Source organism: Aspergillus terreus, genomic scaffold (genome assembly GCF_000149615.1).
Source record: "Aspergillus terreus NIH2624 scaffold_16 genomic scaffold, whole genome shotgun sequence".
Lineage (NCBI taxonomy): Eukaryota > Fungi > Ascomycota > Eurotiomycetes > Eurotiales > Aspergillaceae > Aspergillus > Aspergillus terreus.
In genome coordinates this window covers 629,703-656,578 of record NT_165939.1, presented here as the reverse complement: position 1 = coordinate 656,578, position 26,876 = coordinate 629,703, and the positions used below count along the sequence as shown (strand labels likewise).

Below are 26,876 nucleotides of genomic sequence, written 5' to 3'. Positions count from 1 at the left end.
TTTTACCTTTATATATGTAGCCATAGCGGGTAAAAGGGGTACGGACCCAATTTACTTTGGACGAAAAGGTCTAATGCGTCACTATATACAAATGGTGGATAACAAAAGCATGCCCAGAATCCTCTCACATGGCTGTCCCGAAAGAATACCCAATGCTACGTAGGTAGGTTAATGCATCCTGAAGCTAAAATCATGAAAACTCTAAATGAAGTAACTGTAGCAATCGGCAAAGTATACCGTAGCGTAAATGGTGTCATATTGGAAGCTGCGTCATATTCTGATCTCGTGCCATCCTTTTTAAGGTGGTTGATACCTACAATGGCCCATTGACGTTGCATCGAAGAAGCCTCGGAGATTGCTAGCATAGAAAGATAGTAACACATTATGGGTGACACCGCATGCGGCCACTGTGTGTAATCACAACAATGGCCAGATGTGGGCAATTAGGAAATAATGATTCACTATGTACAGTTCCAGGGTGCAGTGTTGTAATGGAAAGTGGTGGGAAACTCCACGGCTGCAGTAGCCTACTAACCCCCCAGCAGGGTAGGGGTGCTGACACTCTCCGCTTTACCTACAATACAATTATTTATCTTACTATTCTTAAGTGTGCTACAAACTGGTAGTATATTTGTATTTATTCTAGAGGGTATCCCTTGTAGGTTTATATTCATCCTTTAGCACTATTTACATCTTACTGTTAACTGTTAAATATTCATATATCAAGATCCTATTAGGCTAGGATTATCCTGGATTCCTGATTTGCCTTCGATTTAAGGCTCGTATACCGGTAGCTGGTTCGTTAGTATACGATGTATTCTGGCATACTGGCTATCTGTTACAACTTCGTCGTGTATGGCGCATGACTGGGTAGTAGTTCGACTACTAGAATGGGAAGTACGTCAAGCATACGACCATTGCATTGTTTTAACAAGTACCCAGTGCATTAAGTGAGCTAAAACTTGTTCTAGTATTTTTACCTAAAGCCTGGGTGTTTTGGTCGTTCAACTTTATTTGCCTATTATAATGTCGCCATAGGGCTAGACTGAAGGTTCATTAATAAACTTTTTGAAAGCTTAACGCTTAATGTCCTTTAAGTTAGAAGTGGCTCTTTCCCAGATATAACGATATTTTGAGTCTCAAGCCCTATATAAAGAATATATAAACCGAAGCTCAATAGGGCTAACACTAGTATTCTATATATTATTTGTCTGCTTTATATCAGAATATGTAGGGAATAGGCACTAGAGAGCAAAAGGTACTAGTTAAGATCTAGTAGCATGAAGTTTATTAAGCCAAAATAACCTTACCTCATCCATTATCATCCAACTCCATCTAAGACATAATCAGATATCAACCTCTTGTCCATTACTCGAAAGCTCTACGGTAGATTCAACTATTGTATAAAGCAGCGAAGGCTGCTCTTAAAAATTATATCAGGGAGCATGGTATCTTTGCGTTTGCATAAAGGACGGAGAAACCTCTTGGGGAAAAACCCGTACCAAGACCCATTTACATACTCTCATCTAACACAAATACTTCTCAACATAATACTAAGTTCGCAATCTTCATCAGATACTAGACCTTCGTGTTTGTTGAATGCAGAATCAACTTACACCTTGTCCATAACACTAGACTGGTTGTTAACTACATTAGATATAAGGATAATATAGCAACAATGATTTACCACTCCAGGTTCATAAAAGCCAACCCCTTCCGGACAATCTGCTTGGTCCTTTACACATAGCCCAAACACAGAGGTAGAGAGAGCCAGAACGGAAATAAGCAGCTGGATCTGCATGGTGTTTTGTAACAGAAAATGGCAATATTCCTGAGAAAGAGCAGATACTTAAGGAGATAATAGGTTTGAATGCGTCCTACGAGGCTACGACTGGGTAGAAAACTAGAGCTTTTATAGTAGCTTCCCTTATGCGTTTACTAATGATCAGAATATACAGTATGCCGATAGTTTCTTGTTTAAGCTAGATAGGAGTTGAAGAATGTAAGGGAGAGTTCTTTAGGTAACTTTTTGATAATATTTTTAAATGCTTTTCGTTTCTCGCGTTCATAATCTATTAGGATCTAAAGGGCTATACACCAATAGTAAATTGCACGGTATTAGCCTTATGAAAGGCCCGCGCTCCTAACAATCTTTATTAGAAAAAGCTATTTTGTCAGTGTAGTATGACCCCGGAAGTCTCTCAGTGATGAAGAAGATCCTGCAGTAAATCGCCAGTCCTCTCACTCAAATGTGATCTGATACTTTTGCAGCATCGACAGAGAGTGATACCGTTTTCCTTGGATGTATTCTTGGAAACGCCGTATTGACGATATTTGTAGCCTGATGTTCTCCCGCAACGTATTCACGTTTGATGTAGCTTTGTGCAGCCTGCGGGTTAGTCGTAATGTATCAACTTATATTAGTTAACATGAATGCCGAAGACAAAAGCCCAAAAGTAGAACAAAAAAAACATACAACAGCCGGGATTCGCTGGTGGTCACCCACCCAACTACTAACCGGCCGGCGTGTGGCTTAAGTACGGCTGAGCGGACGGGAAGCCCTGTTTTCCACACCCTGTGGTCGTATGTACTCATTTAGTTTTGTAGAAGAAATATATAGAACGTAAAGTCCTAGGAATGGTAAAAAAGCAAGGCCACTTTTATTCTCCCACCTTTGGGACAGCCGGACGAGGTTGACATGCAAGCGCTGACTTTCGTATCGACAAAAAGATATCACGTTCATCTGACCCTCAAATCCCCCTCTCAGCCCACGACTGAATAATGCCTTCATTGCTCTCCTCATAAACCTTCAATTCCACATCTCCCCCATTGACAAAAGTATTTGGTTGTACAAATTTCCATCTTGGTTTTGGCTTCGAACACACAATCTGACGCCACCGCTCGTACACACCATCAACAGCACACATGGGTTCATGGAACTCCTTGCAGTGGGAAATATCGGCGGTGCAGCGCCAGATGTGTAGGCGGCAGAGATAGCGGCCCAGAGCGGGTTTGCCGTGCGAGAGAATCTTTGTGCGGTCAACATGGACGGTGAGGGTGGAGGTGATGGGGTCCGAGGAGATGCCGATGACGCCGCCGCCTTCTTGCAGGAGGTGTTTGAGGATAGAGAAGTGGGCCTAGGTTCAAGTTAGGTCCCCTGAGGTTGACGACATAGGGAAGTGGAAGATAGTTATGTATACACACCTGGTGGTGGACCTGGCCCCAAGCCTTGTTTTGAACGCTGTAATGTTCAAGAGCTTGAAGACCGTCGACGCCAATGTTGAGGTAGGTGGTGTAAAGAACTAAAAAGAGCGTAAGTTATTGAACATCAGTTGCGGTAAAGACTTACGGTCTTCAGCTGTGATTTCAATGTCATCAGTATACCCAAAAATACTCAACAACTCCTTATTATCCATGAGATATTCTGAAACCAGGATGGCACGACATTCCTCTACCGTTCCCGCCAAATTACCAAAGACGCTGGTCCAAGTCTGGCCGGGCAAGTAGTAGGAAGTTACTGCTTTCCCGCTTAACGGACTGATTGGCGGGTTCTGCTTGTCGAAGTTGTAGACCCCCGGTGTGGTTTCACTGAGGAGTTTGCCTGTTCCATGGCCAATCAGCTCGTGGATGGCCGTGGTGATAAATCTGACAATGTGCGTCGTGCTCTTGAAGTGTTTGAGCTCTGATGGATCGACCCAGTGGCACGGTAGCTTGGGGTTATTGTTGACGCTGAGGCGGTTCGCGAGGACGATGTTCTTGAAGCCGCAGGTTTCTCGGATGTATTCATACTAAGTTATTCATCAGCTTTGTTCCATCAAAGCATCGCTCACGGGACTTACGTTGGGGAGATTTGCGGCTTCGAAGACGACGCTACCGCATATGGCAAGCGCTACGAGAATTAGCATCACTTGATACTCGCTGTGGGAACAGAGTATCTAACCGTGGACGCTAGTGAAGTCAGGAGCTTCAAAAGGAGTCTTCTCGAATGGTCCTTTCCCGTCGTTTACGCCCTCAACTGCCCATGGGAGTTGTCGAATGATCACAGTCGACATTTCGACGAAGCGCTTCAACCTCGATGTCTCATCCGGATCAGCGATTCCCACCATGGCCTCCCACTCCGATCTGATCCCAGCCGGATCACGGTAAGGCTCGATGAACCCAACCAAGTTCTCAACTCTTGCAGCCACATCCGTCACCCATGCCTTCTGCGACTCCTGGAAAGCTTCCAGGCTGCCAGTGCGAAAGCATTCGATGTATTGTGCCAGGAATTGGCTTTGTTTGCTGTTACCTGCATACTCTTTTGCCTTGGCCAGAGCGAGGCAGACCTTGGACAATTCTTCGCAGTGGTCGCCTCTGGCGAGGAATATGCCATCTGCAAGTTCGTGTAGACCTGTCTCTGCAGAAGCTTGTAACAGATGGTAGGTGGGTTTTCCGTCTTCCACAAGTTTCCGAATCCGAGTATTCTCTGGTCCCCAATCGAGTGATTTTCCATGACCTCCGACACTTTAGCGATCTCCTCTTTGGAAATAAGTTCAGGGCCAGGGTAATAGCTCGATTGCGCGTTCTTGTCGGGATATCCAAGGTTGAATGGGGGGACTGCGAACACTGGGCCGATAACTTTCTCCAAACCAACCTTCGCCTTTGCAGATATATTTGCAATCTTTTGCAGAGCTTCAACGCTCAAGTCGGGGACATACTTCTGATCACCTTCTCCCTACTCAGAATGAGCTTTTGTTACTAGGCACAACTTGATGAACTTACATAGAAGTTGCCCAGGTTGCTGAGGAACGACGCAGCATACTCCAGAAAACGTGTGAGCTCATCGGACGTAATGTCGCATTGCGATACCAGGGTGTCCCATTTTCCACCGCAACTATGATAGACGTCCATGATGAAGTCGAAGATGTCCGGGCTTTCGGGGGAGACTTGCCGCATGATAATCTTGCTTCCATGCCCGCGCCAGATAATGCGCGTATAGCTTCTCGCGGGGCTCGAGGGCGCCAAAAATTGGCTTTATGACAAGCTGACGAACTGTAACGCCGAGAGGTGGAGTATGGGGGTTCTCTGGGGGTGACATGGTGTTGGAATGAACTAGTGTCGGAAATGTTGCAAACGAAGATAATTAGAGTGTCTCGAAAATAAGGCTGAATTGACCAGTCCAGGGCTTAAAAGATGGCAGCATGAGCTATTAAGAGATTGAAGAATATATATTCGGTGTTTTTATCAATGCCTAGAAGCTTTAGCACTTCTTTATTATAGAGAAAACTACCTAGCTACATTGGATTTTTAGTTTCCTTTAGACTCATACTAACGTAATAAAGAAAAGAAGGACAAAGAAAAAGGTAATATATTTTACACAAATAAGTCCTTCTTGATATAAGGTAGTACACTCGAAGACAGGTCTTATCGGAGGCTGTTCTAGGTATACCACCTGTTTCTTTTAATTTTAGACCGTTCAAAGTATTATTGAGTCATGCTGCTAGCTACATAATAGGGTAGTACGGTACTTATGAGGGAGATTAATCAGAACCAATTCTCCCACTCCCATTCCAAGCAACGAGCGTTGTATTTAAACCTGTCATTCCCACCCCGCGATGTGCCTCTTTGTGTAAGTCAGGGTGCCCGCAACCGTCTTTCTGTTTCCTCCATATCGCGATGGACCCTTCCGGCTTGTAGGTTGACAACGCATGCCGAAGATACTTCCCAAGTTTAGTAGCTTACAACTTCTCTTTAGAGAACGCTTCTTCAGCCGCCAGTGGAAAATAACCGTCGAGCAGTGCGAGAAATCATTCCAACCAGAATACTTGGAACAGGTACAGTTGATGGCATCATGGAATTCAATGCAGGAACATGCGTTGGAACCGGCGGGCATTCCATATGAGATTGCTTCAATCAAACCAACGCTCAATCACCTCTATGAATTTACACGGATCTTCGAAACCCAGCTGGCCCCAGGACTCCAAGCGGATTTTTTCTGGGGCATCACTGGCGTCCTACTGAAGGTATGCATGTGGTTGTCTGTCAGTTTACTCTCCAGGCGTCGCTAATTTCGCTGACAATGCGATAGCTCACTGCCCAAGACCCGCAGGCGCTCTCCAGAATTCCACGGATGCTGAAGTCTCTTGGATATAAGGCGGAGGCTTTCGCGGGCTACTATGCCGCGTGCAGGAACAAACCGGAGCAAATAAAGGAAGCTTGTTTCGACATTCAGATTCAGCTGGTCGAATTCACCACGAACGCGGTAAAGTCCATGCGTGGCGAGGAGGAGACGTCTTATGGTGAGTTGTAGCAAAAGAGAAAGTGCAATTTTCCAGTTAAGCTGATGTCGATAATGTAGATAGGCGAGGCGAACGCTATCATCATGAATGTCAAGAGGACCCATGGCTGCTACTTCAGCGTCGATTCACTTCTAGGAACCAGGAGCTCACTGAAACGGTAGCGCGAGTGGAAAAGCTGATTGCTACACGTCCCTCGGGCGGAGATCACCACAGCTCTTTGGATGCGACAACAGTTACGCCGCAATTTCGTTGTACGATACTCCCATCTAAAAGGACCCCCCGGTTTCTCGACAGAGTTGAGACTTTTGAGAAGATAGATCAGGTCCTAGGACGGATAGGATCAAACACGCCTTTCCGAGCGCCTGAAGTTACCGGGAGCGCAACCCAACTTGCACAGCGAGAACTTGATTCTTGTCCAGAACTGGTTCCAGTCGACTGGTAAGTTAATTCTAGAGACCCTCTCTGAGGATTATCTATCTGTGCTTACCGATTATATGAAAAGTCTGCAGATGGCTGGTGGTCTACGACAATGTCGAGTCCGCCGATATATTGATGCCATATTGGCCGGAGGCGAGTCATGGAAAGGCAATTATCACCACTCGCAACCATTCATTAGTATATGATCCCGCCACATACGGCTTGGAAATAACCTCATGGGACGCACAGACGGGCTCCGAGTTTCTGCTCTTCCTGTTGAAAGGCAACATCGGCAGTGATATCCACGCGGAGGGTGATTCTGCAATTGAACTTTCTCGAAAACTGGGTGGTCATGCCTTGGCTCTCTCGCACATGGCCGGGCTGATCCATCGCCGATCTTGGTCTATTGCTGAATTCATGCGGATCTATTCGAAGAATCCCAGACGGGCTCACCAATCTGAGCTACAGGCTGTGTGGGATCTCTCCTTTGCCACTCTGGGGCAGGATAGCCGGGTGTTCCTAGGAGTTGCGTCATTCTTAGTATCTGAGAATATTCCACAGCTTCTCTTTGACGTTGGAGGAGACAGCGATCTTCCAGAAGATCTCGCCTTTTGTACCGACGAGTTCAGGTATGGGTGGTCCTATCTTGAAAGGGACCTTAGTCTAACTAAAGCGCAGTTTCTCCGAGGCAACAGAACCCCTCCTGACCCTTGCGTTGATCAAACGCGACAAAGATGCTCGCGTGTTCTCTTGCCATCGGATGGTGCAGACTCAATTTCGATATTTCCTCTTTCTTGACGAGAGACAGCAGGCTTTCGCCAACGCAACTGCGCTGGTCCACCGCGCATTTCCCAAGCAGTCCGATTGGACTAACCAGAACCAGCTGTATCAGGAATGGACCCAGTGCAACAGCTGCCTTCAACATGTGCTCAGTCCTGTGGATAAATTCAAGGAAGAGCGGAAAGCCACGAAGAATTTCAAGGCACCGTCGCTATTCTGTGAGCTTCTGAAAGATTGTCAGAGGTAAGACTACCCGATTTTTTGTTTTTATTTGAGAGTAAGGTCGTGACCGATACAGATGTCTCTACGAGATCAACGCACTCAGGGATCTTGAGGATGTGTGTGAGGTGGATATGCTGGCTGTGGAAGCACTCGAGGATAAAGAAAAGGCCATTGATATCGCCGCTTGGACGCTATCGCTTCAGGCAAGTATGTACGAGAACACGGGAAAGGTACAAAAGGCCATTGAGCTCAATACCAAGGGTTACCAAATGCGACTAGAAGAAAAGCCCTTGAAAGGCGGTCTTCTCGGTGGATTTGAGCAAAACTTGGCTTACAACTATAACACGGCCAATGATCATGAGATGGCATTGACTTGGTTTGAAAAGTCGAGGGATACATGGATTGCTTGGAACGTCAAGGAGGGGCGAGGTGCTGTTTGGCCAACGGTGACAAAGAAGAATACAGCCCGGTGTCTTGTGTATCTCGGTCAATACGACAAGGCGCAAGAATTGCTCGACATTGCAATCGCTGAGTTCAAGCAGGAAAAGCCGCTTAATTGGGCAATGCTGGCTTAGTACGTCTCCGCTTACCTACACCAGGTTGTTTAGTTACAAGGAAGACCTGTTGCTGACCCGGTCGAACAGCGCATACTTCGCCTTGGGGCTGCTGGAGCGCCGAAGAAATAGGCTTGAAGCAGCAGAAGCAAGTTTTATCGAGGCCCAGAATTTGTGGCTGAAAGGGGACCAGACGAGGTTACACCCGTTCAACGCCGGATGCTTATACAAGACGGGAGTGGTATGTCTTGATCAGGGGAAAGTGGGGGCAGCTGTGTATGTGGACCTCCCTTGCTTTGATTCCTTCCTCCGCTCTAATGCATCTACACTCCAGTAAACATCTGCGCGAATCTCTCGAGATTACCAAGTTCCATGTCGACATGATGCCTGTCGAGCATGCGCGGGGCCTTTTCAAGCTGTCGGAAGCCTTACTACATGATTCGTATCATAACGACGACCAGGCGAGGGCGTTGCGGGACGAAGCGGGCCTGTATCTATTAAGGAGGGACCCACAGGTGGTAGAGTTTGGAAAGGAAGAGTCTTATGACCAGTGGGTGCCCATCTTCTGGCGATGAGTGGCAGTGGAGTTGGGCCAGATTTCTGGATATGAATGTGAAATGGGCTACTCTCCTAGAGTGGAATACGTTTTTGTCCTCACTAACAAAAGATATACAAATTGGAAGGTATCCAAGATGGCAGGGACCGACTATCTACAATTGACTGTGTAAATGCTGCGCTCAGCATGGTTCCCTTCCCGGAACTCAACGGTTCCGCATGGGGTACCCAAGGCTGTCCGTCCCGGGGATAATGTTCCGGTTATTCATTGGTTGCACGGCAGTGCTTATGCATTTGATAGCACTTCTTATCAATGCAATGGGTTTGATGGGTTTTATCCAGAAGCCGGAGGATCCCTTTATCTTCGTGGCTAGTACGTAATTACAGGTTAGGGGGCCTTTTCAACCGAAGAGATGATTATCAACGTTGACTGATACCTATCTCGACTGGGTCTATCGATGGGCATCATCTCCATACGAAGATATGGATGCGAATGTTGGTCTCCATGATACTGACTTGTGGGGAATGTGGCTGACGCCGCCACGTGCCTAGGTCGCCTATATTCTCACGTCAGAAGCTCGGTGACTCACTTTCCAACAACCCATGTATATATGAAAGACCCAGCTCCACCTACTAAAGGGCATATACCCATTCCTCATGAAAATACCTACCCGTTCATTCTAGATGGGTTATCCGGAGCAAGCCGTTGCGGTGATTATTCCCCACGACGTACCACCAATATCTACCGAACGCCTCCTCCTACGGCCATTGCGAATCGGCAACGACGAAGATGCCGCGGCAATTTTCAGTATTCGAAGTCGACAAGATGTTGCTGACTGGCTGTGAAAAGACCTGTATCCCGCTTTAACTTCCTCGCAACTGACCTGCCCACAGTTGGCCCAGAGTAGCGGATACCACAATCGAAGAAACCAAAGACTATATGGCGACAAAGGTGTTCAAAGAGCCGGATGCATCCGGTGAAGTTGGTCGGCTATTCTATTTTGCTATTATTCCGAAGGACGAACCTGATCGTATCATTGGATCCCTTGGCGTCAACTCTCTATCGCCGGCTCCCTCGGTGGGATATGCCATGCATCCCTCGTACTGGGGAAATGGATATGCCAGCGAAGCCTTACGGGGCGTGATCGAAGCATGGTGGAAACTGCCACGAGTCGATGGCCTGGGGCATGAGGAGAAATTGTTTGCGATGGTCAATCTGGCTAATAAAGGAAGTGTAAAGGTTTTACAGCGAAATAGGTTCAAGATTTACAAGGAGGTCGTGCTTGAGGGGGACACGGTGGCTTTCATGGAGTTAGAGAGTCCTCGACTAGTAGCCACTCGACCTGGAACGATGAGATGATCGTATCTAATAGGTTCCGATAGAACGAACTCCAGAATGCGGTTAGTCGACGGAGAAGATCAGATATTGGGCACCCCTACAACTACCTAATCAGCCGTCTGTGCACATATGCACCTTCTCGCCAATCCTATAATTGATTATGACCGATGGCGGCAACTTACGGGCCGAAGTTGTTCGGACTCCGCGGCAATGCGCCAAAGGACGAAAAGCAATATAGGCCTATCGCATACCACACAAGTCCAAATCATTGAACTGGACAATAAGTCTGAATGCAGGCAGTGTGCGGAGTAAGGAGGGGATCGTTGGGTAGGGATCTTTATGCCTCCGACTACGCTGCTATTGTTATAGGATGGTTGTTCTCATTCTATGTGTACCTTTTTTATTCATATTATTATTAATTCCCATTTAGATCGCTCCACCAGACATATTCCATATGGCTGGCCAGTTTGATCTCGTCAAGGGACAACGAAGTGGGCCTCCTCTCTAGTAACATTATACGCTTCAAGCGTCGGCAGAGGCACGGGCAGCTGTGGCGTTTCCTCTGGCCTCTGCAAACGAGGCCACTTATGCTGAATCTGTTACTCGATGTCTGTCCTGCTAGGCGAGTTTAGCTGAGTTGATTGTTTACCTGCTCACGATATAAGAGCCCTATCGCCCACACCTCCTATTTTATTTTCCCTTTCTCTCTCTAAGCTTAAAAGTTTCGTCATTCAGCGCCAATATCATCGATTTCTATCAGTTATCTTTTAAATATTTCCTTAAAATGGAACTAGGAACGTCCAATTATCTGTAACTATTTGATTCCTAACATAATCTTATTAAAGGAAGTAGAAATATTACGGACTAGGTCCTACCCAACTTAGGTAGTGGCAGGGTAGGTAACTAGGCAGTGATCGATGAGACAGAACATGGTTCCTCCGGGATGGGAAATGGCCTAATAGCCCCAGGTCTATCCATACTGTAGTACTCGTAGGTTACCTAGGTATCGTATCTAATATTCTATTACTACAGGACTCCTCCTTAATGTATCTAGATAGTCAGACATGATATACTAATATATTTAGTTATCGCCTACCGCCATATATAAAAGCCCCGAGATACGGGAGTTATTCTTCTTTTTATATTAGGCGTATATCTCTTATATATATATCTCCGAAGGGTCTCCTGAATATAAAGTTATCGATCTACTAGCGTGGAACACCTAGTCATAGTAGCAGTATCTACGTAGCTTACCTCTATTGATAAATATAAATTAGATGTTATAAGTAATAAGACTGATACGGCATTATACTAGGCGCGATAATAATAGTCTACGAAGAATATGATCGCCAGACGGCTTGCGTTGTCCCAATAAAATGCGGAGGCGACTTAAGCTGACACTGCATGTCGGAGGGTGAAGGGTGAGTGACCTGAGTAAACTATTTAAGGATATATTTGGGTCCGTTTGTTCTAGCAGGGATTCTATCTACCGTCGCTCACTCGGGAATGAGATGGCATTGTCAAGGAGAAACCATTGGTGAACAGCAGGCTGTTGATCTGCGTTTCGAGCTCTGTGTATGCTTCCTTGTGTCCACATCCTAGCCTATGGTAAGTACTCATAGGACCGTCGGACGGACGAGGACTCAAATAGTGCGGGAATAGATGCAGAACGTAGGACCGTTTCGCGCGCTTCTACTATACAAGAGCAGGAGGCAATACTGGTGACCGGGCATCCAACCTCCGGAGCTACCTAGAAAGGAATATCGAACGAGATGGACGGGCGCGGCAGACCAACACGCCAGAATAGTAGAAGTTTCACCCCAGAACATGGATGATGTACATGGAGTGGGCGGTTCCCGCTCAACTACTCCTAGATATAGTCCTTTAGGTGTGAGTGAAGCGTATGGAGGGCTTTATGCTGTACACGAATACGCCAGAGTTGCTTAATTGGGTAATACGTACGGCGACAAACGATCCACTACCATGGATGAACATACGCCCCCCAGTGGAGCCCCGGGATACATCCGAAGTGTGGAGAACCTACCTATACCCTACCTATACTAGCATGCTATACGAATACGACAACGTAGCTACCAGTAACACAATATGGCATGTAGGCTCAGTGGCGCACGTTCCAAAGGGTCCATTAGCGGAGCTTCAAACTTACCTAGTAGTGATCTACAGGCGGGTCTGATATACAAGTACGGGCTCCAATTGAGTGACTCGACTGTCCATTACTCCCCATACTATCCGAGTGTTCAGGAGCGTCCGCAATATGTGATATCCAGCCCTCCTCCAGGCAGACGGATTCCGCCAACATATATAAAGGCGGTATGAGCTGCCGACCTCTTCAAACGTAACGCACATAAACGTCAAGCGTGTCCTTGCACCATGAAACTCGTCCTTGGTGTAGCTCTAGCATTCCTAGTCCGCAACGGACTTGGTGCAAATAATGCCTGCAAATGTGTTCGTACCCTCCATCTTTGCTTTCCATACTTGTCTGACAGGTCCAGACCCCTGACATGCCATGCTGGCCTTCGGATTCTGCGTGGGCTTCACTCAACAAGACTGTCTCGGGTCGTCTGATAAAGACAGTTCCCGTGGCGTCGGTATGCTATCCCGCAGAACCGGCTTACAACCCGGAAACTTGCCAATCTGTTCTCTCCAACTGGACTACCTGGCCTTTCCATTCGGCGGATCCGGCCAGCGTCGGCGACCCCTCCTTGGACAATTCCTGCAGCCCCATCTATGCCAATGGAACCAGCGTCTCGGGGAATTCGAATGCGGGAAAGCAAGGCTGCAGTCTGGGGGCTTACCCTCCATACATCATCAATGCAACCAGTGCGGAAGACGTGCAGGCCGGGGTACGGTTCGCCAAAAAGTGGAATCTTCGAATGAACATCAAGAACACCGGGCACAACGGTAGAAGAAGGTATATGTTGATGCCAGCCCCTTTCATCGGAGTATAGGGATTTACTAAACAATTCGGAGTTTAGTTTCAATGCCGGGAGCCTCTCGTATGTACCACCAACCTTTCAACTGGAAGAGGCATTTTTAACATGCGCAGGATTTGGACCCATCATATGAAGGACATACAGTACCACGAAACGTTCACGCCGCAGTCTTGTCCGAGCAACATGACGCACATGGCAGCTACGCTGGGGGCTGGTGTGCAAGACGGTGAATTGTACGCAGCAATGGCCGAGCACGACGCCATGTCTGTTGGTGGGGAAAACAATGTATGTGTGGTGGTCTTGTATCGGATCTGACGGCGTCAGGCTAAGTCTTTGCAGGATGTTGGAGTCGTCGGCTGGGCTACTGGTGGAGGTCACGGCCTAGCGACCGGTGTGTACGGAATGGGTGCCGATAACGTTATCGAAGCTGTCATCGTCACGGCAAATGGTGATATTCTGACTGCCAATGCTTGTCAGAATGAGGATATTTTCTGGGCTATTCGTGGTGGCGGCGGAGGCACCTTCGGCGTCATCACCAGTCTGACTGTCAATGCGTACAAGATGCCCTCGTTTGCAATGACCGGGTTAGACATCTTGGCCAAGAACGGCACTTCCTCCAAAGATTGGTACAGACTACTTGCACGGCTGCATGGTGATTTCCCCCGGTTGCAAAACGCAGGCCTGCACGGCTATTATACCATGGGCGGTGCTCCGATGGCATTCAGTCTTTCATTGTTCGAGTACAACACCCCGAACGTTACGTCCGAAGCAATTCTAAAGCCTCTTCTGGAGATACTCAAGACTGCGAACGCGACCGCTACATTCAAAATGAGCAGGATGTGGAAGCCATCGTGGTATGACTTCGTAAAAACCGTGCCATTGTTCGGAAGCACGGGGAAAATGCACGACACGAGGACAAGCCGATTCATTCCAGAGCGAGCGGTGCACGATGCTGAGTTGCTAGCGAGGGCACTTGAGGCCATCGCAGCCCCAAGCTCAGACTTACCAGTATGTATTCTTTTGTCTCATACCATTCACGTATGTCTACGTGGGCTAACAGACCGACAAAGGGGGTCACTAATCCATCCATCTCTGGTACCTTGACTGGTAGCAAAAAGCCAGTTGACAATGGCTTGAACCCAGCTTGGAGGGAGGCAATCGTCCATGTCATCACAGGTCAAAGCTGGGACGACACTCTGCCTGATGATCTGGCAGCGAAGGCGGTTTATGATATGACTTACAAGAGGGGATATGCTTTGCGGCAGCTGGCGCCCGACACAGGTGCTTATTTCAATGAAGTAAGCCCGTTCCGTAACCTTTAGCTTTTCGAGCTTCGTTTCGGATTCTAATTTCATCGACAGGCAAACGCGAACGAACCTGACTGGCAATGGTCTTTCTGGGGACCGAATTACCCACGGCTTCACGCGATCAAACAGAAATATGATCCAGCTGGGCTTTTCTGGTGTCTTCACTGTGTGGGCAGTGAAGCGTGGACCGAAGTGAACAGTACCCTTTGTCGTACTATCTAGTGGATTGTGACATCCCTTTGCCGCACTATTGAGTTGGCTTAACTTGGAAGATTGATTAGTTGGCTCGAAGCGGACTGCGCCCGACGACACCGGAGATGTACGAGATAGTTGGATATGCTGTGGTTTGACTTGTACCTTTCACCGCTATGTATTAACAGTATTTTTCGTCCTAGTTTCCCTAGGAGAGCTTCCTGGTCAACAAATAGATTTTTATTGCGCGGAGAGGTATCCTTTACGACAGCGTCTGAATCAGCTACAGTGCCTATGCTTTAAAAGAAACGAAAAGCAATGGCAAAAAAAGACGTAGGAGTAAGTAGCTCACCAGAAAATATTGTTGCAGTCACGTATAACTAGTTATCAATCATCGCATATCCAACATGAGATCATGGCTGGAATGCTGCAATCTTCTCAATTGAGACAGCCCTAATCTGCCTAGGGAGAAATCAAGTACTTTTCCCTAAGTACATGCGCTGTCCTGCTCCTCAGCGACAGACAGCCGTCGGCAAAATCAGCCATGGATGCCACCATCTCCGCATCCGTCTATGTCGCCATGCGGAGGCTAGCGTGGGGTTTTCATCGGCTGTCGATTGCTTGGGGTGGCCGATTAATGCACTTACTATTGTTATAATGATAATACTCTCGCGTCCGCGCGAGATAAAGCTCCTGCAGCTCCTGCAGGGAAAGTTTGAAAATCTGTGCGCTCCTGCCATGTTAGAGAGTTATCCTTTAAGGTCAGAAGCCATCGATTCGAGTACTTCGCCTCTAAAAGTCACCCGTGACCCCGTAATGAGTCTACTGTACACTCTATAAGATAATGCTTATTTTCCAGGTATAAATTAGAGTAATAGAAAACTTAGCTCGTCGAAAATTCTAAATAGTAGAAAATATTTAGATAAATATATTAGTGTTTCTATTCATCTGGTTTTATATAGCTGAGCGGACGGGAAGCCCTGTTCTCCACACCCTATGGTCGTATTTGCTATGATCTTCTTACTTAGGAATCATATAGAGAGCTCAGAGTTGCCTAGGAAGGTGACATGAAGGTACCTATGCTGCCCAGGGATCCATGAAGGATCCATGCAGAGTACAGGTTGGACCAAGGCACGAGACTCAAAGTCTGAAGAAACATACAACAAGGCTAGCAATCATTCAGCCGAATATCCTTCCTAATCTCACCTGGGATACATCAACCACTACCTACGCCTGCAGAGACAACCCAGAACAACTCGCATCGCAAGCCCGCTCAGCAAACAGTCCCCTCAGGCAGACAGTACTTGTAGCTGGGCGAGATTCCACAGCACTAGTCGTTCATCTATCAGCCAAAGCACCAGTGCCCGAAGCACGAGGGATACTCACAACCGGCGCATCATCCGGGCAATCGGCCTCCGTCTTGCAGCGGAGCTGGCCCAGCGCAGTCGCGGACAGACAGGCCAGGACCATGATCAGGGTAGTATAGGTCTTCATTTTGAGGTATATAAGACTAATATTATAGTCAGCATGACATTAGATGTAGCCCAAGAGTATAGAATATATATACCTGAGGTATAGAACTTAGGGATAGAACAAGAGACAGTGGCACTCGATGCTGAGAACAGCGGAAGGGGTTCGAGTTTATAAGCTTCACGTCTCGTATTACCTCCTTGATCGCCACACATTCCTGTGTCGACACGGAACTCGCAGAGACCAATAACAATGCCACTTCCACCGTGATACGAGCTTTGGCTGAAGGACCCTGGTTAGATGTCTCATCCTTATATTAGCCGGTCCATAGATGTCACAACTGAGAATCATCCGGATCAACTTCATTCTTGGCATGGACAATTCCACCTGTTGTCAGAGGCAGTGGCTTCGTCAGGATGCAAAGGAGTTTCTGCATGACAATGTGGCGGTTTCGGCTGGTAGTCGGCAGTCATGTCAACTAAGACCGAGGCGTTGCCATCAGGTTAGATCCATGTGTCCATGTATCTACTGGATCGGTAGCTGCGGAATGCTCGTCTTACGGCACACTGGCCCAACGGTGTGCGGACTAGGTAAGTTTGATAGACTCGACTATGCACACCATATACCTCTGGTATGCTAGTCCATGGACCGCTGCCAGCATTATTAAGAGGAGTCATTTCTTTCCTAATCCTAACCCGTAAAGTCTCGTCTATGAATAATACAATGGCCCAGCCCAGCAGAAACTTCTATCATGGCACCGGAATCCAACAGAAATAATAACAGAACGCAACCCCAAACAAAGCTTGCTATTATAAATGACGTCTTTTGGTTGTTGCCGTTTGAATTTCCATTCTTTTATACGACCTGGCCGAACGCAGGAATCAACGTCTGAGCCAGCCAGAAGCTGAAAACAAGCTTGGGTCCGGTCATCAGTAGCTTGGGCGTGAGACCCTTGAAGAAGCTGGTCGGGCCCTCGTTCTTGAGCATGTTGGCGACGATGCGGAAGCCCGACTCGGGGTTCTCGAAGTTGCGGTTCTGGATACGGGTCTTGATCACGTCCAGGGGAGCCGAAACAATCAGAGAAGCACTGGCACCGCAGATGGAGGCAACGAAGTTCTGGCCCCAGCTGGCCTTGTTGTAGTCCTTCAGGCCATAGATGTACTCCTTGGCAAAAGCGGAACCACCAAAGAGCTATGTTTGTTAGATCATATAGAATGAAACGGAATCGGGGGGATACATACAGCGAAAGATCCAGGGGCATTACGGGCAGCAGTCCAGCCAGCGCCGCGGTAAAGTCCCATACCCTCATCGGAAATAATCTTGAAGAGGCCACGGCCACGGAAAGCCTCGGGGTTCGTCTGACGCTTGATCTTCAGGACATCCAGGGGGAGGAGAACGATTTCACCAATACCGATCAAACTGTTCAATGTCAGCCAATCTGATGGTGACTGAGGAGCCGAGGCAGTGGACGAACCTTCCAGCAGTGGCGTGCATGATGGCCTTGCCGGTTCCCTTGCCGAAGGCATTGTCAAAGTCGGCACCGTGGTGCTTAGCCAGGTAATCACGGACAAAAGGCTGGCCACCGTACTTGTAGATACGTTGGAGGACCTAACGGAGAGGGATTGTGAGTCACCCGCGCGCAAGTCCCCAGGAATCCATTTCACGCACCTTGTAACCAGCGGCATATCCGAGACCAGGGAAGAGCGAGGTGAACTTGCGGCCAACGGAAGCAGTGGCGTACTCCTTGAAGACGACCTGGTTGAAGACTTCGGCAGAGGTGATCTGCAATTGAGTGTGAGTCGGTGAGAAGCATGGGATGGGACCAGTGTGTCATACGCGAGATTGGTTGCTCATCAGTCGCTTCGCGGTGGTATCAACCTTGAAATAGAGTCAGCGAGGGTCGAAGATGGGTCAGTCGAGGATGAGGGATCATACAGGATGGAAGACCATCAACTCCGCAATTCCAGCGGTACCTGAAGTTTATCTTAGCGGATGCGAGACCCTGAAACCGAGGCCTGAGACATACCAGAACCCAAAAGACGGGCAGTGGCGGATTCCTTCTTCACATCCTTCGAGGCGGCACCAGCGCCGGCCGGAGCAAGAGCGGGAGACATTGTGGTTTTTTGTAGTTTGCTGTTTGCGCACAACGGACGGTTCTGCGGGAGATTTTTTTCTCACGAGACTCCGACAAGCGGGAATCGGAAAGGAACAATCGTCACTGGAGAGAGACGGGGAATACACCGACAAGAAGACGCACGCCGACAAACCCAAGGGACCGAGAAGATCAAGACGAACAAACACCGGGCGAGAAGAGAAGCGAAAAGGAAAGGAGATGGATGGGAGGATCGAAAAGGCAACGACAAAAGTCCGGGTTCACTAATCCCGATTGGGGCCCTACATCGGAGGCCGAGCTGACATAAGCGCTCCATCGATAAGCGTCCCTACGATAGCGATAGGTTGGGGTAGGTTAAGGTACCCAGGTACCTACTACTGTATGGTAACGAATGATAGTCTGGAAATCACTGGTTCCATTCATTCAAACTACAGTCAAAAGCAAAGTTGAAACACCCGAATGAACGCCTACACACATGAGTGCCTCCACCGCAAGGTCTAGCCCGTCCTTTGCCTCCGCAGGACCGATCGAGACTGGTCCATGCGCAACCGGAATCCAAAAGAAACGACATCTTGACGGCGAGGGCGGTTACATTAATCTGAAGGAACGGCCGACCAGGGCTTAACAATCACCGAACGTATTCTCGCCAGAGTACCTGGGGTCGTTAGTAGTGATTCTTATCCACTGATAAATAATAGAAGAGACATACGTAATGTATAGGAAACCATCTTCATCCTTGTGCTCCTCGTAGATGCTGCTCATCAGAGCAGCGGTGGGCGGTAGCACTTCGTCGACGAAGATGAAGATCGCCTTCTCGGGAGACAGCTTAATACGCTTGCGGATGACATAGACGAACTGGCCGACTGTGAGATCCGCAGGGACGAGATATTTCTTCTTGTCGATAGTCGCAATATCTGACTTTTCGACCTTTTCGCAGATGACCTATGGAAGACAGAAGGTTAGCGGGGTGAACAAGCGGTGAGCCGTTCGGGCTCTATCGATATGGCCAGCGTCTCGTAGAGAAGGTCATTCAGATTTATTCAGACGTACCGGGATGCGGTCGGCGTATTTCTGACGGATCCGCTCGGCCTCAGCCTTGCGCTTCTCGAAGGGGTGCTCGTCCTTGAACTTGGATCGCATGGTGATGGGGTTCGGGCGGTGTGGACTGGCTGATAGGGATGAATAAGTAGGCGGTGATAAGCTATTAGATACAGAGTTGAGTGATCAGTGACTGATAGTTCATACAAGAAGAACTGAAGGATGAAAGGGATAAGTACCTGGGTAGTTTGTTGAGGAGAGATGATGGGGTGGAGAGGAGAGGAGAGGAGGAGAGATGATGATGACAAAAGGGCCCCGCGTCATGATAAGGCACCACCGGGGCGGATCACGGGGACGGAGGCGGTGAGAGCGCTTGCACGTGAGTCATCAATCAGGTGGCCTTTGTTCACTTGTATAAGCAGTATGTAGTCAGTCACTTGAAGACATTCTTGCTATCTTCGACTTAGTCACTGGATTCTTATGACGGAGTGGACATATCGGCTGATGCGCTGCCGTTCTGCCTGGTCTGTAGATCCAAAGCACGATAGCCTCGCCTCCACTTGGATCCGCACCTAGTCTATGATCTATCTACTAACGGGTTTGATAGGCCTAGTTTGCGGTGGTTTTCAGACCAAATAAGCCAGACTCTTCTGACTCATTGTAGATAATATGATTCAGTCCGTCTGTCGAGATGTACAGAGTAAGTATGAGTCTGGTGTGAAGTAGGCAGTGAATGCACTTGCAAACCAAGCAAACTCCGGATCCAGTGCTGCTTACATCAGCACGAGCAAACAGCGCAAACCGAACCGTCCGAGGCATCGACCATATCGATTTATCTTCATCCGGATGTCCTGACACCGCGGGTGGCCCCATACGATTTGCCTCCACGACACCCACCAGTTCAATTTCTTTCTTACCGCCGGAGTACTGACTGTCTCCGCTCAAGCGACGCCGGAAACTCCCACCGTCTGATCGTGTACTGATCAGCCCACCAATTCTTTATAACCATGGCGTTCGCCCGGCCCACGATGCCTCTTCGGAGGTCCCTCGGCCAATTCTCACGGACGTGTCGCACCCCGCGCCATATTCAACCACCGCTGCGCAGATTCGCCTCGGAGAAAGCCTCCCCTGAACCCAAGCCCTTCACCGTCTGGCGACCCTACCTGCGGCTCGCAATTGGCATCCCATTCATCAGCGCCCTGATCTACTCCATGGTAACGCGACCAGCTTCTCCCATACCAACAACATTCTAAACAAGCCCGCACAGATGACCGAGGAAGTAACGGAACTCGACTCCCCGTCGATCGTGGAGCTCGATGAAACGCTGAAGCAGCAGGCGACCATCAGCGAGACGTCGCCGATGCGCCTCCGCATGGAGAAGCTGATCAAGGACCACCAGCAGAAGATCGTGGAGGAGCTGAGCCGGATCGACGGCAAGCAGTTCCAGACAGACACATGGACGCGGCCCAACGGCGGCGGCGGCATCTCGTGCGTGCTCCAGGACGGCAACGTCTTCGAAAAGGCCGGCGTCAACGTCTCCATCGTCTACGGCGAGCTGCCGCGCCCCGCGATCGAGAAGATGCGCGCTGACCACAAGTCCTTCGTTGGCGCCGACGTCGACTCGCTCAGCTTCTTCGCCGCCGGCCTCTCCCTCGTCCTGCACCCGCACAACCCCATGGCCCCCACCGTCCACCTCAACTACCGCTACTTCGAGACCTCCGACCCCAAGGACCCCATCCACGGCGACAAGAACTGGTGGTTCGGCGGCGGCACCGACCTGACCCCCTGCTACCTCTTCCCCGAGGACGTCAAGCACTTCCACCAGACCATCAAGGACGCCTGCGACCGCCACGACGCCACCTACTACCCCAAGTTCAAGGCCTGGTGCGACAAGTACTTCTACCTGCCCCACCGCCGCGAGGCCCGCGGCGTCGGCGGCATCTTCTTCGACGACCTCGACGCCTCCTTCCTCGAGTCCTCCGCCACCTCCTCGCAGAACCCCCAAGAGACCCTCTTTTCGTTTGTCTCCGACGGCCTCGCCTCCTTCCTCCCCTCCTACGTGCCCATCATCGAGCGCCGCAAGGACATGCCCTTCACCCCCGCCCAGAAGGAGTGGCAGCAGCTGCGCCGCGGCCGCTACGTCGAGTTTAACCTCGTCTACGACCGCGGCACTAGCTTCGGTCTGCGCACCCCGAACGCCCGCGTCGAGAGTATCCTCATGAGTCTGCCGCGCACCGCTAGCTGGGCCTACATGGACCCCGTGTCGGGTACCCGGACGGAAGCGTCCGCCGAGGAGGAAGAGCTGGGCGACGAGAAGAAGCCCGAGCGGGAACTGATGGATGTGCTGCGGCACCCGAGACAATGGGTGTAGCCATCTACGTTCAAAAGTTAACGTTGTAAATGTAATAATATTGTACAATTGAATACATGGCAGCATCATGACACCTACTGCGCTACAGACTCTTCCTTCGATGTAGACTCAACTCCCACCCAAATACCTTGAGTAATTCTATATCACGTGACACATCACCAGTCCAACCCCGACACCTCCAAGCTCTCATTCAACTCCTCCACCAGTCTCTCCTCACCCTGTTAACAACCCTCGCAGTCTCAGATATGGCCGTGTACCTTATATCCAAGTACGTCCTCTCGTCCAACCCATCCAGCCCCTCCATCTACACCCACCAACTCCACCCCCAGGACCGAACTAACTGTTGCAGACTCGGCGACCCCCTCTTCGCGGTCTCGATCGGGCTATCGGCCGCCTTCCTCCGGATCCGTCGCGAGCAGCGCGAGAAATTTCCCGAGAGAAGCGCTGAGATTGGGATGGGCGAGATTGTGCAGGTTGGGGGGCGGCGGTTGCAACGGTGGTGGGCGGGGGACTTTGCAGGATTATAACCTCTACTTCATCCCCAGATAAGGATGGATGGTGCAGTGTATTCTATGGAGTATGGAGTTGAATTACAAGGACACTTTATGAGCATTTCAAAAGACTACGGTGTTTACAAACAGAACGAATTAAGTAGAAATTGAATTGTGAGGAACTTTTCCCTCCCAAACTCTGCGTTGCAGATCATCATGCATCGAAATCTCGAATCTATGCAGCCATGAACAAAGAAAAGGATCCCATCATTTCGTTAAAAAACATGAAATTAAAACAGAACACAAGAAGAACGAAACCCATTAGTGCTAGTCGCCGACGCGAACCACATAAGGTGCCGGAAGAAAGAAAGGAACAAGGTGGACTCAAGACATTTAGTCAAGCTCCTCGGGGCGCTCCTCGACCTCGTCAGCGGTGCGGGTGGAGCCACCGGGGGCGGCACCACCGGGAGCACCGCCAGCAGCGCCGTAGGCGGCGGAGATGATGGGGTTGGCAACACTGTAGTCAAAGTTAGCGTCGTATTCAAGAAGGGTAAGACGGGTTAAGAATGAGGAAGAACATACCCCTCAAGCTCCTTCTGCTGAGACTCGTACTCCTCCTTGGTGGCGGTCTGGTTGTTGTCGAGCCAGCTGATGACCTCGTCGACCTTGGAGGTGACCTTGCTCTTGTCATCGTCGCTGATGGTGAGCTTGCCCTCGTTGATGGTGTTCTTGAGGGAGTAGGCGTAGGACTCCAGACCGTTCTTGGCCTGGATACGAGCAGCCTCGGCCTCATCCTCGGCCTTGAACTTCTCGGCCTCGGCAAGCATGCGCTCGATCTCCTCCTTGGAGAGACGGCCCTTGTCGTTGGTGATGGTGATCTTGTTGGTCTTACCGGTGCCCTTCTCGACAGCGGAGACGTTCATGATACCGTTGGCATCAACATCGAAGGTGACCTCGATCTGAGGCACACCACGGGGCGCCGGGGGAATGCCAGTGAGCTCGAACTTGCCGAGCAGGTTGTTGTCCTTGGTGCGGGCACGCTCACCCTCGTACACCTGGATCAGCACACCGGGCTGGTTGTCGGAGTAGGTGGAGAAGGTCTCGGACTTCTTGGTGGGGATGGTGGTGTTGCGCTTGATGAGGGCGGTCATGACACCACCAGCGGTCTCGATACCCAGGGACAGAGGGGCAACGTCGAGCAGCAGGATCTCGTTGGTGGACTTGGAGGAAGTGTCACCGGAGAGAATGGCGGCCTGGACGGCAGCACCGTAGGCGACGGCCTCATCGGGGTTGATGGACTTGTTGGGGTCCTTGTTGAAGAAGTCGGAGACGAGACGCTGGATCTTGGGGATACGAGTGGAACCACCGACCAGGACGATCTCGTGGACGGAGGACTTGTCGATCTTGGCGTCGCGGAGGACACGCTCAACGGGCTCCATGGTGCCACGGAAGAGGTCCTGGCAGAGTTCCTCGAAACGGGCACGGGTGATGGAGGTGTAGAAGTCGATACCCTCGAAGAGAGAGTCGATCTCAATGGAGGTCTGGGCAGCGGAAGAGAGGGTGCGCTTGGCACGCTCGCAAGCGGTGCGGAGACGACGGAGAGCACGAGCGTTGGTGGTCAGGTCCTTCTTGTGCTTGCGCTTGAACTCGTTGACGAAGTGGTTGACGAGGCGGTTGTCAAAGTCCTCACCACCCAGGTGGGTGTCACCAGCAGTGGCCTTGACCTCGAAGATACCCTCCTCAATGGTCAGGAGGGAGACATCGAAGGTACCACCACCCAGATCGAAGATGAGGACGTTGCGCTCGCCCTCGCCCTTCTTGTCGAGACCGTAGGCAATAGCGGCGGCAGTAGGCTCGTTGATGATACGGAGGACGTTCAGACCGGCGATGAGACCGGCATCCTTGGTAGCCTGACGCTGGGAGTCGTTGAAGTAGGCGGGGACAGTGATGACAGCGTTGTTGACGGTGCCACCGAGGTAAGACTCGGCGGTCTCACGCATCTTGGTAAGGACCATGGAGGAGATCTCCTCGGGAGTGAAGGTCTTCTCCTCACCCTTGAACTCCACCTTGATGACGGGCTTGCCGGCCGAGTCCTTCTCGACCTTGAAGGGCCAGTGCTTCATATCAGCCTGCACCTCGGCATCATCAAAACGACGACCGATCAGACGCTTGGCGTCGAAGACAGTGTTGTGAGGGTTCATGGCGACCTGGTTCTTGGCGGCATCACCGATGAGACGCTCGGTGTCGGTGAAGGCCACGAAGGAGGGAGTGGTGCGGTTACCCTGGTCGTTGGCGATGATTTCAATGCGGTCATCACGGAAGATACCGACACAGGAGTAGGTAGTACCCAAATCAATACCGACAGCGGGAGCCATTGTGAAAGATCGTTAAGGAGGAAAGAAGAGAATTCGTAACGGGAGGGGTATAGAGTAGGAGGATGTAGGAGGATGAAAGGATATAGTACAGGAAAGAGGTAGGTCTGTCTAGCGGAGAGGAAGGAAGATAAAGCTAGCAGAGATGATGAGAAGAGTAGAAGAGTAGAGTGAATTGATGTGGGAAAAATTTTCGTGGGAAGGAAGGAGAGAGGGGAAGCGAGAGCTTGGATTGATATAGTGGGGGGCGGTGAGGTGGTGCTCCAGCGAAGCTTCTAGCAGCCCTCAGCTTCCATCCCCGTCCATCCGCTTCGATCGCCTTCCGGAGGGTCTGGTGGGTGTTTCGTGCGTGTTCGGGGGTGGTCTGGTGCGTTCAATCGCCTTCACGGGGGTTCGCTCCTGTTCTGGAGGGCTCTGCTCGCTTGACTCTGTTGGATATGCTGTACAATGGCCTGATGGGCGCTCATCATGTTGTTCGTCGTGGGGTCTGGCAGATTCGGCGGGGGAGGCGATGACGTAATAGAGAATTTCTTTCATCTATTTTCTTACTATTCTTCTTCTTTCTTTGCTTGATTTGGCCTGATTTGTGCCCTATTACTTGCATTAAGGTGGATAGTAGGCAAGGTAGTATCTTCTACAGACAGGTCACTATTGGCAGGGAATGCTAGACTCTTCGCTTTCATCATGACGGTGATTCCCTAGGGTTCCATGGGTGTACCCAGTGGCCTGGTCGGATCAGAGTCATGCAGGAATCAACTACATCATCGGTCCTGAGTGGATGAAGTCGTCATGGTGGCCAGACTTCGGGAATAATATCAGTCGTTATTGTCAGGATCATTGGAGAATAATACCGCCTAATATTCCTTAATAATGATGGAATAGCATCCAGATCGTTCTCATGCACTCCATAGACCCTACTCAGTATGTACTTAATCTATCCGTCGCTATAGGAACCAACCACGAGTCTGCAGTGAGCCCTACCGCCATTCCCACCTGGGCAAACAGCTCAATGCGCCAGGCACTCTTCCCACCACCAGTCCGTCTGTGTAAATATATCAAGGCTAATCTTGTCAATCGAGTAGCATTATACTCCGTACAGGAACCATCTCAAATAAACAATATAGAATAGAAACTAACCAAAGCAGTGGCATGTTTGTTATGATGCAGGGCTCAGACAGTCACGGGAGCAGCCCCTGCTCCGCCAATCATCCCTTGCGACGAGTTTGGTGCTCGTGAAGCAGCTCACCTCCTCCGTATTGCTTAAATCCTTCCCCAGATCTCGCATTTACCTTTCGCATCTACATCTTACTTCCCTCTTTCCTACTAATCTACTCTACCCCCACTTCCTACCCTCCTCATCCACAATGGGCGACAACAACCGCGCGACTCTCGGCTCTGATGCCGCCGCCAACGCCCCCGACGCCGCCGCCTTCGACAAGGGCAAGGGCAAGGCCACCGAGGATCCCTCGCTCGAGATGAGCATGGATGAAGACGAGGAGAGCGAAGAGAGTGAGAATGAAGAGGTAAATACATAAACATAACCCCCGACTGTCCCTCCCCAATGACTCCATAGCTAACGTACGATTCCAGATGGCCGAGGGTATGCTCTGCTCCTAAACAATCCATAACTCCAACCTAACAACAACAGACGACGACGAGGACGGCGGCGACAACCTCGAGCCCATCTCCGCCGACAACATCATCTCCGGCGGCCGACGCACTCGCGGCAAGACCATCGACTTCCAGGAGGCTGCCGAGAAGATCCAGGGCGACGACGACGATGAAGATGACGACGAGGAGTTCCAGCCCAACGACGATGATGATAACATGCGCGACTAAGCGCGGTATAAAAGTCGATATGGTTTATGATTATACAGGCGGGCAGGCGGGCCATTGGGACGGATGCGCGATTGGGAAGAGACTGGCGCAGGGATGGGTTTGTTTTCTTTGATCGGCCGTTCTGCGGTATTATGAATACATTATGACTGGACTGGTTACTACGGTACCTGACCTTGTGGCATCGGTGTCTGTAGATTTGTTGTTGTATGCTGTATGTTGTATGTTGTATCTGGTGATGCTGTCGTAGAGTGCAGCGGCATGAAGATCTAAAAAGCTATCCTACTGCAGAACAAGACAAGTCTATCAATTGGAAGAACTGGGGTTCATATATTGAGCGTTATATAAAGCCATACAAGGGGTATACTGTCCGAGTACTGGGCCCCAGGAGCTCAAGATATATTCCAGCACCGCAACCAAGAACAGATCACCCAAATCTACTACAAACAAAACGTAAATCTAATTCTTCCAATCCCACCAATATCCGATTTAAATATCACTCTCAAACCCCAAACCATCCATAATAAGCGCCTAGGTAGGATTCACGTGAGCACCCGCCACCGTGTCGCTCAACCACCGGCGCATTT

General features: G+C 49.9%; 11 protein-coding genes across 11 annotated transcripts; 5 read left to right on the top strand and 6 right to left on the bottom strand.

The window, feature by feature from the left end:
- Positions 1 to 81: 81 nt before the first annotated feature.
- Positions 82 to 1,801, bottom strand: ATEG_10187 (uncharacterized protein; the record flags this gene model as incomplete). The annotated part of the gene is made up of 9 exons (XM_001209489.1): positions 82 to 155; positions 318 to 407; positions 536 to 574; positions 692 to 697; positions 939 to 955; positions 1,168 to 1,196; positions 1,311 to 1,335; positions 1,617 to 1,636; positions 1,688 to 1,801. The coding sequence occupies 9 exons, from the start codon at positions 1,799 to 1,801 to the stop codon at positions 82 to 84; spliced, it is 414 nt and encodes a 137-aa protein (XP_001209489.1).
- A 949-nt stretch (positions 1,802 to 2,750) lies between these two features.
- On the bottom strand, positions 2,751 to 4,935 carry ATEG_10186 (uncharacterized protein; the record flags this gene model as incomplete). Its single annotated transcript, XM_001209488.1, has 7 exons — positions 2,751 to 3,137; positions 3,205 to 3,302; positions 3,350 to 3,788; positions 3,840 to 3,889; positions 3,941 to 4,122; positions 4,326 to 4,714; positions 4,762 to 4,935. 7 exons carry the CDS (start codon positions 4,933 to 4,935, stop codon positions 2,751 to 2,753), a joined length of 1,719 nt encoding a protein of 572 aa, XP_001209488.1.
- A 720-nt stretch (positions 4,936 to 5,655) lies between these two features.
- On the top strand, positions 5,656 to 8,826 carry ATEG_10185 (uncharacterized protein; the record flags this gene model as incomplete). The annotated part of the gene is made up of 9 exons (XM_001209487.1): positions 5,656 to 5,672; positions 5,735 to 6,002; positions 6,068 to 6,278; positions 6,338 to 6,716; positions 6,854 to 7,324; positions 7,374 to 7,693; positions 7,758 to 8,271; positions 8,342 to 8,527; positions 8,586 to 8,826. 9 exons carry the CDS (start codon positions 5,656 to 5,658, stop codon positions 8,824 to 8,826), a joined length of 2,607 nt encoding a protein of 868 aa, XP_001209487.1.
- A 664-nt stretch (positions 8,827 to 9,490) lies between these two features.
- Positions 9,491 to 10,166, top strand: ATEG_10184 (GNAT family N-acetyltransferase; the record flags this gene model as incomplete). Its single annotated transcript, XM_001209486.1, has 2 exons — positions 9,491 to 9,648; positions 9,701 to 10,166. 2 exons carry the CDS (start codon positions 9,491 to 9,493, stop codon positions 10,164 to 10,166), a joined length of 624 nt encoding a protein of 207 aa, XP_001209486.1.
- A 2,085-nt stretch (positions 10,167 to 12,251) lies between these two features.
- Positions 12,252 to 14,421, top strand: ATEG_10183 (FAD-binding oxidoreductase; the record flags this gene model as incomplete). The annotated part of the gene is made up of 5 exons (XM_001209485.1): positions 12,252 to 12,476; positions 12,659 to 13,077; positions 13,213 to 13,384; positions 13,424 to 14,107; positions 14,170 to 14,421. The coding sequence occupies 5 exons, from the start codon at positions 12,252 to 12,254 to the stop codon at positions 14,419 to 14,421; spliced, it is 1,752 nt and encodes a 583-aa protein (XP_001209485.1).
- A 525-nt stretch (positions 14,422 to 14,946) lies between these two features.
- ATEG_10182 (uncharacterized protein) lies at positions 14,947 to 16,092 on the bottom strand (the record flags this gene model as incomplete). The annotated part of the gene is made up of 5 exons (XM_001209484.1): positions 14,947 to 14,978; positions 15,246 to 15,331; positions 15,676 to 15,745; positions 15,898 to 15,928; positions 15,985 to 16,092. The coding sequence occupies 5 exons, from the start codon at positions 16,090 to 16,092 to the stop codon at positions 14,947 to 14,949; spliced, it is 327 nt and encodes a 108-aa protein (XP_001209484.1).
- An 831-nt stretch (positions 16,093 to 16,923) lies between these two features.
- Positions 16,924 to 18,182, bottom strand: ATEG_10181 (putative mitochondrial GTP/GDP transporter Ggc1; the record flags this gene model as incomplete). The annotated part of the gene is made up of 6 exons (XM_001209483.1): positions 16,924 to 17,259; positions 17,310 to 17,487; positions 17,543 to 17,676; positions 17,737 to 17,850; positions 18,004 to 18,041; positions 18,095 to 18,182. The coding sequence occupies 6 exons, from the start codon at positions 18,180 to 18,182 to the stop codon at positions 16,924 to 16,926; spliced, it is 888 nt and encodes a 295-aa protein (XP_001209483.1).
- Positions 18,183 to 18,802: 620 nt separating this feature from the next.
- Positions 18,803 to 19,321, bottom strand: ATEG_10180 (autophagy-related protein 8; the record flags this gene model as incomplete). The annotated part of the gene is made up of 3 exons (XM_001209482.1): positions 18,803 to 18,836; positions 18,891 to 19,123; positions 19,232 to 19,321. The coding sequence occupies 3 exons, from the start codon at positions 19,319 to 19,321 to the stop codon at positions 18,803 to 18,805; spliced, it is 357 nt and encodes a 118-aa protein (XP_001209482.1).
- Positions 19,322 to 20,226: 905 nt separating this feature from the next.
- hem13 (coproporphyrinogen oxidase) lies at positions 20,227 to 21,590 on the top strand (the record flags this gene model as incomplete). Its single annotated transcript, XM_001209481.1, has 2 exons — positions 20,227 to 20,433; positions 20,487 to 21,590. 2 exons carry the CDS (start codon positions 20,227 to 20,229, stop codon positions 21,588 to 21,590), a joined length of 1,311 nt encoding a protein of 436 aa, XP_001209481.1.
- Positions 21,591 to 22,474: 884 nt separating this feature from the next.
- Positions 22,475 to 24,456, bottom strand: hsp70 (molecular chaperone Hsp70; the record flags this gene model as incomplete). Its single annotated transcript, XM_001209480.1, has 2 exons — positions 22,475 to 22,598; positions 22,664 to 24,456. The coding sequence occupies 2 exons, from the start codon at positions 24,454 to 24,456 to the stop codon at positions 22,475 to 22,477; spliced, it is 1,917 nt and encodes a 638-aa protein (XP_001209480.1).
- Positions 24,457 to 25,817: 1,361 nt separating this feature from the next.
- Positions 25,818 to 26,292, top strand: ATEG_10177 (histone H2A.Z-specific chaperone CHZ1; the record flags this gene model as incomplete). The annotated part of the gene is made up of 2 exons (XM_001209479.1): positions 25,818 to 25,962; positions 26,102 to 26,292. The coding sequence occupies 2 exons, from the start codon at positions 25,818 to 25,820 to the stop codon at positions 26,290 to 26,292; spliced, it is 336 nt and encodes a 111-aa protein (XP_001209479.1).
- Between the last annotated feature and the right edge of the window lie 584 nt (positions 26,293 to 26,876).